Source organism: Mustela erminea, chromosome 2 (assembly GCF_009829155.1).
Source record: "Mustela erminea isolate mMusErm1 chromosome 2, mMusErm1.Pri, whole genome shotgun sequence".
NCBI classification, from domain to species: Eukaryota; Metazoa; Chordata; class Mammalia; order Carnivora; family Mustelidae; genus Mustela; species Mustela erminea.
This window is the reverse complement of record NC_045615.1, coordinates 14,756,265-14,768,507: the sequence shown is the minus strand read 5'-3', so window position 1 is coordinate 14,768,507 and position 12,243 is coordinate 14,756,265. Positions and strand designations below refer to the sequence as shown.

Here is a 12,243-nt window from a genome sequence, read left to right as displayed (position 1 = left end):
ATGCATGTTTTTGCATTGAATTTACTGCCACTTATTGCATAGTTACAATACTTTTATCTTTACCCTATTCTTTGCTTCTTTCTATGAACTGCTACTTTGGTTCTGTAATCATCTAAGGGTCTCATTGAACCTTCTGGCTCTCTGTAGTTCTCTGCCATTGTGTCCTCACCCACACCTGCACTCCTCCTTTATGCCCACCTCAAGTTTGCACGTAATAATGATCCTTAGGTCAAAGGGAGAGGTTTATTGCATGGTTGTTCTCACTTTTAATCATTATAACCATGCTATGTATGAGGTACAGCGGAGAAATTGAGATTCATTAAATTTAAATAAGTAGCCCAAGAAAATTTAAAGTGGGTAGAGCCTGAATTCTAACCCATGTCTTTATTACCATGTCTGTGGTATCTGTTGCCTCTGTAAATTAAGTTTTTCATGTCTGTAGATTTCAGTAAGATTTTAAGAACAGTGGATGATGTAACACAAGTGGAAGTTGTGAATGACTTAATGGGCTGCTCCTCCCTCCCTCTACCCACCCCCATGGTATTTGCCACTTCAGATCAGTTACTAACCAGAGGAATTTTTATTTGGTAGAATGTTAGAGAAATTTTTGAGCAGTGAATTTTTCTGAGTATCCTGTGCCACATAGGGCTGTACTGCCCTTGCTAATCACTCAACACTATGAATTGTAGTGGATTAGATTTGGTGGGCTCTAAGTGGGGAGAATGGGTATCTAAATGCCTTCCTGCCTCCTTTTCTAGATAATCATATATAATTCACATCTTGCGTGCTCACATTTCCCAACCTTTGTAACACTCAGTCATAAGTATTTTATAAATCACATAACCCATTGAGTTCATAGACTTGACACCTAAAAATTTCAAGGTACACAAAGGAAATTTTTTGTAGAAATTAACTTTTAACTGTATACCTGATAAACTTGTTAAGAAAGAATCAGAAAGAAAGAAACTGCTACTTTTCCCACTTTTTAATTGCTTGGGGTAAAAAAAAAAACCCTAGATAGTGAGTTCTCAACAATTTATTGAATATATAACATTTTAGGAAGGACTTTAAAGCAAAAAGCTAGAATGAAAAACCCATATACATACTAGTATTTTTAAATTGCATCTATTAACATATATATTTATATGTCAGTATATATTTGTTAATATTATAGTGTAGATCTGTTCTTTCATATATATACTATAAAATAACAATTGAAATGAGGCTTATCAAGAATTCATAAACAATGCCATATATTACGTTATTCTTAACTACCCATGTATTAAATTTTATGACTGTGTTTGTATTATATATATAAGATGCAGGACTTTATTCCAAGTGCTCAACTGTATCCCTAACAATAGGCGATTTAGGATATTTATTTCCTAAATTCAGTTACTATGTTGTGTATACATTAGAGTAGCTTTCCTTTTAAAGTTATCTTCAAAAATTTTAAATTATGCTTTATCTCCCTGTAGAAATCAAAGGGAGGAGATTCTTATTCAAAAGTTAAAGAGTTTGTATGTAATTGTATTTTCCCATCTGTGATATAGTCTGTCCTTGTAGGTATTGCTCCATCTCTGGAAGTCATTGAGTTAGATGGCTACTTTAAGGAGTCCTAAAGAATGTGTAGTATATATCAACTGAGAGAATATGGAAGATCTTAAAGCATTTAATTTTTAAACATGTAGTCTTTAATAGTCTTTGTTCCAGAAATGGAAGGATTGCCATTTTGAGCTAGCACAAATAACTTTCCATTCTGATTTGGGAAGCTTAAACATATTTGAGATTAAGAATTTAGAGCTGTTTTATAAATTATCTAGATCAGGTTTGCCATTTTACAACCTTTTATCTTCAACTTCAAATTTGTTCATTCATTGAACAAATTAAGCTCTATTATATGCAAACCCCCTGATGAATAAGACACAATCTTTGTGCTGAAAGACTTCACAGGCTAGTAGGAGCGATAAGACCAGATCAGGAATGACTATAATATAGAATAGCATGTAACATATTAGCATGTGAGTAGTATAATTGAAATGATAAAGTTAGCTGTTGGAAGAAAGAGATCTTTTTTAGCTGTGAGGATCAGGGAGAACTTCTCTGACTAGATGACAGTTATATTGTATCTTAAAGAAAGGGTGATTCTACAAAGAGGCATTCCTGATTAATTCATTTTGGATGTTAAGAAAGGTCTGTAGAGGGGCGCCTGGATGGCTCAGTGGGTTGAGCCTCTGCCTTCGGCTCGGGTCATGATCCCCGGGTCCTGGGATCAAGCCCCACATAGGGCTCTCTGCTCAGCAGGGAGCCTGCTTCCCCCTCTCTCTCTGCCTGCCTCTCTGCCTGCTTGTGATCTCTGTCTGTCAAATAAATAAACAAAATCTTAAAAAAAAAAAAAAGGTCTGTAGATAACAATGGAAAATTTAGCAAGTTATAAAATTAATGGTAGTGGAAGGTGGAAACAAGAATTTTATGGAAAGCACCCAGATAGAAGAATTCACGGTGGCTGTGATTTGGAAAAGGTGGTAGGAGGAGATGACATAGATTTGAAGTGGTTTGATGCCAGTAGACTGGTAGCTCATCTTGGAAGTAAGCTTTGGAGTCAAAGAAAAATCAACTTGTGTTTCACTCTTAATTTCATAAGACTTGAGGAATACAAATCATGAGGAATGTGAAATTTTGTAAGTGAATTGTGATGAGTGCTGGGTGATAAAATAAAAACTTGAAAAAATCGGTTCTCAAAAAAAGCGAAGAAAAGGGATTCGTTCTTTTTAAAGAGGATGAAAATTTTCAAACAAAGGGAGAAAGCAAGCAGTAGGAGAGTATATGAAAATTAAATATGGAGTAAACAAAGGAGTTTCCACACCAAGAAACTCATTTCACAGAGTTGCTATGTGGACAGTAGGAGAGGCAGCTCAAGACTAAATAAGGGGGGATATTTGAGAGTTTAAAGAACAAGTTAACCTATAGATTGGAGATCTTTGAAATACACAAGAGAATTGGACACAACTGAAAGTTGAATACTATTACTATTTTGAAAATGCAGGTTCCCCCTACTATCTGAAAGCTTGAGTTATGCCACTTCACTTTTAGGAAAGAGCTCCATTAGTACGCGTTTTCACTAACTGAAACTTTTACAAAAAAAAAAAATGCTGTTACCATTCTATGTAGGTCTTTTATAAAAGCAGAGAGGCATAATGCAAATTTTTAGAAAGCAGGGGATATCTGTACCTAGTGAAAATAACTAGACCAGGGCACCTAGGTGGTTCAGTGGGTTAAGCTGCTGCCTTCGGCTCAGGTCATGATCTCAGGGTCCTAAGATCAAGCCCCACATCTGGCTCTCTGCTCAGCAGGGAGGCTGCTTCCCCCCCTCTCTCTCTGCCTGCCTCTCTGCCTACTTGTGATCTCTCTCTGTGTCAAATAAATAAATAAAATCTTTTTTTTAAAAGAAAGAAAATAACTAGATGACACATCACTGCTTGTGTCTAAATTGACTTCATAGAAATCTTTCCATGGTGCCTTAAAGTACCTCATGCAGATGTTTACTTCAGTCATAGGTTGTTACAGCAGATCATTTGTTTTTTCTTTACATGAGATTCTTTCTGGTGTTTTATAAAATAATAATCATTGTTTATTGAATGCTTTTACAGTTTCAAAAATTTTTACATTGAAGAATTTATTTATATATTATACACATATACATATACACACATTTAATACTATGTTTCATTTAAATTTAATTTCAGTGTGTAGAGAAAAATTTCAAGAGTCTTGTGATGAGGGCTTTAATGTTCTCATTTTACTAAATGATGAAACCAGGGTCCAGCTATATTAAATCACTTGCCCAAGCATAACCTTATTTTTTAAGTCTTGTGTTTTTCTTAGATTTGAAAAAGCTTCTCTCTGGTAAAACAGTTGACAAAAGAGGTTTTGTTACTATTTTTTTTAACTCATTGTGGGTACTTACAAACTTGCCAAGTAAATCTAAAAATATAGTCTATGAGAGGGTAAGTGAATTGCTGCTGTTTTGCAGACTTTTTGAAGTTCCTTCTGTCTTACTGCAGTCCTTGATAATATTGTACTGCAAGGCTGTGAATAATTCACAAACTGGATATTTTCTATTGGAATAATTGAGTGTTATCTTCTCTTTATGATTTAGTGTCTACTCTAGGTGAATTCAATTTAAAATAAATTGATTTAAATGAGTAGTCAAGAAAATATCATTTAATCATTTCCCCCACAAAAAGCACATTTTTAATTTAACCTAATAAATATTCTCTTTTGTGTATGTGTGTATATGTTAGTCACCATATAGTCCGTCATTAGTTTTTGATGTCAGTATTCCATGATTCACTATTTACGTGTAACGCCTAGTGCTCCATGCAATCCATGCCCTCCTTAATACCCATCACTGGGCACACCCATCCCCCCTTCTAAAACCCTCTGTTTATTTCCCGGAGTCCATAGTCTCCATAGTCTCCCACTCTGATTTCTCCTCCTCCATTTTTCCCTTCTCCTAATATTCTCCATGCTATTCTCTCTTAAACTCAGTTTTCATTTTCCTAGATGGCTATTCTATATATTTCAATGCAGTACTTTATTTAAAATTTTTCAGATTAATTTTGAAGTTCTATCAGAAACTAAATGATTTAGTTGTTTTAGTTACATAAGGCAAGTGAATGTCATACCACTGAAGTCATCTCTTGCTCAGCTGCTTATTGGTGGGTATTTGCGAGCCATTTGGCCTATTCTACCTATCTGTATTTTACTGAGCAGTTTTATTTAACTTTAAAGTGTATTTATTTGTGCCTTTTTCTTTCCCATACACAGTTTTTAAATAAAATGAAAATCATATTTTTCAAAGAAATAACTTCAAATATAAATAAGTGAAAGTTTTGGAAAGAATCTAGCTAGTATCTAGATCAGAATCTAGGTGAGTATGAGAAATTTTAAATATTGGATTAGGCCCCAGACTATTTTCTTTCCCTAGAAGTCTTTTTGACTAGGATTTCCAACCAGTAGATCAGGAATGCACTATTAAGAGCTTCAGATTGAAAGTTGTCCCTACTGTTGGTTCTCTAACCTTTTTCAAAATTCCTGAAAGGGAACATGGAATCCACCAACAGAATGTATAGCCCCTTCCTCACCAAGGGGCTAAAATACCTGCTTTAAGTCAAATCACAGCTGGTTCTTTTTGAACAGGATCTTTTCTTTCATTGCTTCAAATAATCTTTAAAGAGACTTGAGCTCCTAAATAGAAGTTTGTGGTTCATTTACAAAATGATTTGTAAAGATTTCATGGTCTCTTTATCTCAGATCAAAGGTCAGTAAACTTTTTCTGGAAAAGACTAGATGGTAAGCATTTTATACTTTGTGGCCAAGAGGCAAAATTGAGAATATAATGCACATACTTACAGCTAAGAGAAAACAAAAAGATCACAAATTTTTATTGACAAAATTCAATATAGAATATTAGTAATTGGAAATAGTTTTTAAAATACAGGTCTACCAATGAGAAGAATGGAATTTTTGGTGGGGAGGACATGATACTTAGCTTAATTCATGTTCAGAGTTAGTGTTCTCTGTCACCAAGTAATGATTGCAAGTGTTCATCTGTGAAAACCATTCTTAGCTCATAGGTTGTATAAAAACAGATGGGAGACCAGATTTAGCCATAGTTTGCTGACCCTATATGAGATTATAAATTACTGCTCTTCTGTGTTGCTTTTGAGCTTGATGAAAAATCAGTGCTTTACTTATGTAATCCTCTTGGACATAAAGCATTCAACGAGAAATTGGTTGGCTTTAAGGGTTTCAGTATAAGTTTTACTTTATTATTCTGATGGGGAAATAGAAGTCTTGCCTCTCCTTGTTATTCTAGTAAATGTCTAGTCTTTTGAGAGTTTGTTGTTTTCTGGTAGAGGAAAAATTAGGTCCATAATATGTAATCTCAAGGACATAGTATGACATAATTTTAAGTATTCTAGATATTACATATAATAGGAAATAAATAAATACCTTTTTTATATTTAAAAAATTCTATATTCACCTCCTCCCACTTATTTTTATTTTTTGGCTTAACAGGAAAAAGAAGGCAAATTAAATTTCCTAAAATGGCTAATATATTAGCAGTTGTAAGAATGATGATGATTTCTGTTCCTTTAACAAAGGTTTTAAAATGACTAAACATGATATTTATGCAGTTGTGTAGTTAACACGCAAGCTCACAAGCTACTCACAACTGATTTTTTTTGTTGTTGTTGTTTTTTATTTTTCTAGGGCTTCTGTCTGTGTAAGGTATATTCATTCCTCAGTAATGAAACTTAGTATATACCATATGGCAGCCTTGTTCCTAATGTGAATTATACACAGCATGCGATTAACCATCCTCTGGTATGAGACTTATATCTCCTGTGGCATTCACTAACACGTCTGTCTGATGGTGTGATGTTTTAGGACTTGAATATTTGGTGTTTCTTGGTTTGTTTTAATTTCATATTTTCACACAAGCTTGGTCTGTTTACCTTTATTTTTGTGTCCTTTCTTTCTATGTTCTCCCCACCTCTCTGCTTCACCTTTCTTAGCAAAGATGAGGATTTCTACCTTCAACATACATTGTTGGTCTTGTCTTCTGTTTTTGTTAGGAGGGACAGCAGTGTGATAAAAGAGGAAATCAAAGCCTTTCTTGCCAATCGGAGGATTTCCCAAGCAGTTGTTGCACAGGTTACAGGTAAGAGCTGAAGAGCCCTTTATTCTGGAATCATGTCTAGTCTCTGCCTTCTGGTGCAGATGTTGGAATATTGCTTGCATTTCTGCATTGCAGTGCAGACCTGTCAACTTAGGCATAATAATGTATGCCTGTGATTTAAAACCCATTGTCTCTGGTATCATGGAACTTCTCCAGTGATTTTTTTTTTTTCCTTGTGCTAGTAAATTTTATAGCATTTGTGATAAGCACAAAATTCCCCATTTTATGGCTAAAGAAGGGTTCTGTGGTTTTCTTGTAATTGTGACAAAGCTCATGACACACGCACATCCAACTGCTATCTACATTTCATATTTTTAAAAGCTTTACGGTCCTCCTAATTCCTGATTTTACCAATTAAAAAATGATTCATGAGAGTAAAGGAAGTTGTTTGTTGTTTTTTTTTAACCACCTTTCTCTATGTGAAAGCTTTCCTCAAACCATTACTGAGAAGATAAGAGTTATCATGGTTTCTCTTTGTTCTTTATATCTCATCCCATTACCCACTCCACCACAGCCTCATCTTCAGTGTGTGGTGTATATGTGTCATTCTCTATTCAGACTGCATTTTTTTTATGGAGTTCTTAAATTCTGGGGTAGTATGTCTTCTTTGTTGGTATGTAGTCTTCCCTTCTTGGATATCAGTGGTTTATAAGACCTTAATAAAATCAACTATGCCCTAGTCATGAGAGGAACCAGAAACTCTTTTAACTACGTTTTATAGTTGATACATTGTTGTATGTTGTCTATTAATAGATAGGAAAATTATATTTTTCCTCCTCCCACCTTTTTTTCACATGCCATTAGCTATGTGACTTTGGGCTTTTTAGCCTCTGCATCTCAGTTTCTTACCTCTACAATGAAATAGTTGGATCTGATCATACAGTACCTTCCAGTTTTAAGATATCATTTCTGTTCTCTAGACATCGATATATATTGAAGCTAATTTACCTAAAAGGTTGTTATTGACCATAAATATGGTTAAAGATGAAACTTGAGACCTCAGGAGTCTTAAATTTCATCCCAGGAATGTAAGGTCAACCAATCTTAATACATGTATGTGTGTATAATATATAACACTAGTAATATATTTTTATAAATGATGCCTCTGTTCACGGTAAAAGATTTTAATAAAAGGCATATCCTTCCATTTAGAAATCTTAAACGGGGGAATGGTGTGTGAATTTAATTTTTATAATTTTCAAAAAATATTTAAAATAAATTCTTACCTTTATCTCCAAGGATTAAGGAATATGCTAACGGGACTATAAGGGCAAGTTAAGTGAGTTTTACCAAAATCCACTGATGGGCACTATGAAAAGATGGAGTGTTTTCTTTAGGACTTTTACTTTGCCTCCAAGATTATAAGCAATAGTATCTTCTAGTTTGCCACCCTACAGAAAAGAACAAAATTGTAGTGTTATAGAACAGTATTATAGAGTTGATTTTTTTTTTCCAGGTGGAAATATTTCTCAGCATCTTGAATACTCTGAATCTTGAATCATCTTAGACTTTTAAAATAGTAGCTTTTGAAACCCACCTGACTTTGATGTAAATTATAATAAAGTACCTTTAAATGGAATTTCTTAGGAGTAAAAAGGATTAGCTATACAATAGTGGATTAAACATAGTAGCCTTGCCTTTTTGGAAAGGGAGAATGAAAGATGTTTCAGCATCTTGCTATTCAAAGTGTAGTCCATGGAAGAGCTAATTTGGAGCTTGTTAGAAATGTAAAGATACAGAGTACCACTCTACATGTACTGAATCAGAATTTACATTTTAATCAGATCCCCAGGTAATTTTGGTTTGAGAACTACTATTCTAGGAGATTGGTAAGCTTTCCTGACATTAACTTCAATGGACTGGCATAGTTTTAACATTGTCCCACTCAGTAAGAGTCATCATGATGCCATCTCCTGTTTTTGAAAATATCTGTTTATCACATGGACCTTTCTTTTGCTGTGGTAACCATAGGATTTGATGCTGTTAAAAACTTCTTTCCCCATTTCAACCTCAGTCCAACTTATTCTTCCTCCTCTTCATTTTTGCTCGAAAAGCTTGGGTGCATTTTCCCTTAATCATATATCTTTGATAGTTCTCCATTGTCTGAAAAATGAAACTCCTTATAGTCTGGCACCAGCCTCCTTTTTATTGTCATCTTCTATTCACTATTCTCCTTAGCTAAATTTAGGTCCTTGCCATTTTCAGAATTCTCGCTTGGATCCTTACAAATCGTTTGTGCCTAGGATGCCTTTCCCCATCTCACCTTAGCCTTATAAAAATGTGTTTATCAAGATTAGCTGTTATTATCCTCATTCTGACTTCTCTGATCGCTTTGGCTCCTGTAGATTTCTCTTTTTTTCTAAAATCAATTACACTAAGTTCACCATGCTTAGATACTAAGCTCCATTTCAGTTATGCATTTGTTTATGCATTTAGAGTTCTTTAAATGCTGTGATTTTTCTTATATATCCTGAGAGTCTAGCATTATACGTGCTCTCTGAAGATTTCAGAGATTTATTTACCTCTCTACCTTGTAGTGCTGTCTTGTAGGGTAAAGGGAATTTTAGTGAAGCTAACACAAGCTATACATATGAAAATTTATCCATTGACTTTGTCCAGTGATGTTCCCTCTCCAAAAATAATTATTTATTTACTCCAAAAGTGCAGCATGAGTTTCTGCCCTTAAGGAAACCCATTTTTTTCTCTTATCTGCTTTAATTGAATTATTTACATAAGGCAGGGGAGTGGGGATGATTTACAACCGCATTGTTTCATTGTCCCATTGATAAACTTGGTGAATTCATGTATTTCTCATGTATTATTGTGTTATGCTTTCATCCGGCCCATCCAGCCATCAAGCTAGACTCAGGGACAGGGCTTTTCATTCTAGAAAAGAGATCCAGTTACAGAATAGTGAGTTGGTGAGAACCAGTATAAAGCCTGGCTCTCATTACTGGCATACTGGCACAGGTAGCCTATGTAAGGAAGCCTTCTAGCATTTAGGACTAACTCACCATGGGTACCTGATCTCAGTATATAGGCACTTTTTTTATCTTTAAACAAATTAGTCCAGTGTATCTTAGAGGAATATCTACCTGATGAAATCTACCCCAAAATAAAGTTTAAGATGTGGCGTTCCAGAATCTTTGTCCTATAATGGAGTCTTAAAAAGTTAAATTCAGGCGCACCTGGGTGGCTTAGTGGGTTAAAGCCTCTGCCTTCGGCTCAGGTCATGATCCCAGGATCCTAGGATCAAACCCCACATCAGGCTCTCTGCTCAGCGGGAAGCCTGCTTCCTCCTCTCTCTCTGCCTGCCTCTCTGCCTACTTGTGATCTCTGTCTGTCAAATAAACAAACAAATAAATAAATAAATAAAAGTTAAGTTCAACTCTAATATGTGAAATAATGAAATAAATCAACCTTGAGATAAAAATGAGAACAAGCATAACAAAAGAAAATGCTAAATAAAAAAAATGTAGTGAGGTGCAAAATTATAACACATGTGCTTGTTCCAGAAACAAATACAGAGGCTTCTTTTTATAGATTTGGAGGATTTCTATAATAAGATAAACAAGAAGTTCATGGGTGGGGTCTGTATAAATAATATCCTACTGATAGGAAAAATGACAGTATAAACAGGATATAATAACAGTGCCTGCTGAATTTCCCAGCATGTTATTTGTAGCTTCTTTCACAGAGTCACAGCTGCTCCCACCAAGGGTAGATTTTTACCTCTGTTAGAGGTCGAGCAGGATTCTAAATTCTGACTAACAATGGTGGGATGGGGAACATAGCCCTTGCTTTAGTAATAACCCACACGTGGGTTTTATATTCACTTTCATGATAAAACATTTTCTTTGGCTCTTAGAATTACTAAAATATGATTTTCTTTTTAAATGACCGCTGGGAAAAATCAAGGAGGCAGAATAAATGAGTAAGTGGGCAGAGCATGAGGGAGTGCTTATCAGCCAAAAAATACACTAATTGGATTCATATCCTCTTAAAATGGATGAAGAAGAAAAAATTTACATCTCTGAACTTTAAGAAATCTAACACAATTCTGTTTTCTTGAGTGATAGTAGTGTAATGAAAAAGCAACCACGAAACTCTAGAATACCAAAGTTCTAGTCCTTCTGTCTTAAATAGCCTTGGGGTCCTGGGAAGAATTATGTAGCTTCTCTGAGCCTCATTTTCTTTATTTATAAGATGAGAAGCTTTGACCAAGTATTTACAAGAATATTTTTGAGTTATCAAATTCTGTCCTGTTTTTTGTTTTTTAAAGATTTATTTGTTTGAGAGAGAGAGAGAGAGAGAGCATATGAGTAGGGGAAGGGGCAGAGGGAGAGAATATCCAAGCAGACTCTGAGCTTGGAACCCAGCACAGGACTGGATCCTATGACCCATGAGATCAGGACCTGAGGCAAAACCAGGAGTTGGACACTCAACCAACTGAGCCACCCAGGTGCCCCAAATTCTATTCTGTTTTTTTTTTTTTTTTTTTAAAGATTTTATTTTATTTATTTGACAGAGAGAGATCACAGGTAGGTAGAGAGGCTGGCAGAGAGAGAGAGAGAGAGGGAAGCAGGCTCCCTGCCGAGCAGAGAGCCCGATGCGGGACTCGATCCCAGGACCCTGAGATCACGACCCGAGCCGAAGGCAGCGGCTTAACCCACTGAGCCACCCAGGCGCCCCTCTATTCTGTTTTTAAACAAAGTTCATTTAGGAACGCCTGGGTGGCTCAGTTCGTTAAGCGGCTGCCTTTGGCTCAGGTCACGATCCCAGCATCCTGGGATCGAGTCCCACATCGGGCTCCTTGTTCTGTGGGGAGCCTGCTTCTCCCTCTGCCACTCTGTCTGCCTGTGCTCTCTCTCTCTCTCTCTCTGACAAATAAATAAAATCTTAAAAAAAAAAATTAAACAAAGTTCATTTAACCAGTGTGCGTCTTACCGTCTCATTCCCAAAATGTAAGAATTTGTGTAGAGAAAGCTCTGAACCAGTTTTAGAAATGTTCCAACTGTACTTAGATCACTTCCCTTTTTTAAATTTATGTTTAAAATGAAGTTTGAAAACACTGCATATTCAATCTAATTATAATAATTTCTTTACAGAGATAGGTATATATTGATCCTGTCCTTAAATGGAGAACTTCAGACCAGATACTAAAAACCAACTAAAGTGTCAGTATCCTTTTTTAAAAATAGACTTCATTTTTTAGAGCAGTTTTAGATTCACAGCAAAAGTGAGTGGAAACTACAGAGTTCCTGTTTATTCCCTACCCCCTCCACATGCATAGACTCCCTACTACGGGCACCTCCCACTGGAGTGCTACTTTTGTTATAATGTGTAAAGCTTCATTGACACCATTATTATCACCAAAAGTCCATAGTTTACATTATATGTAAATGGTTTTGTACATTCTGTGGGGTTTTTAAAAAAAGTATAATGACAAGTATCTGCCATTATAGTATCATAATATGATGCTACGGTTTCACTTC

The 12,243-nt window shown here is 35.4% G+C and overlaps 1 protein-coding gene across 9 annotated transcripts in view; it reads left to right on the top strand.

The window, feature by feature from the left end:
• Positions 1-12,243, top strand: part of HMBOX1 (homeobox containing 1) — a 189,804-nt gene that overhangs the window by 87,954 nt on the left and 89,607 nt on the right. For all 9 annotated transcript variants that reach the window (XM_032332292.1, XM_032332289.1, XM_032332291.1 and 6 more), the window contains exon 4: positions 6,645-6,730. In XM_032332292.1, coding sequence (XP_032188183.1) covers positions 6,645-6,730 — 86 coding nt within the window. The remainder of the gene's footprint in view (positions 1-6,644; positions 6,731-12,243) is intronic.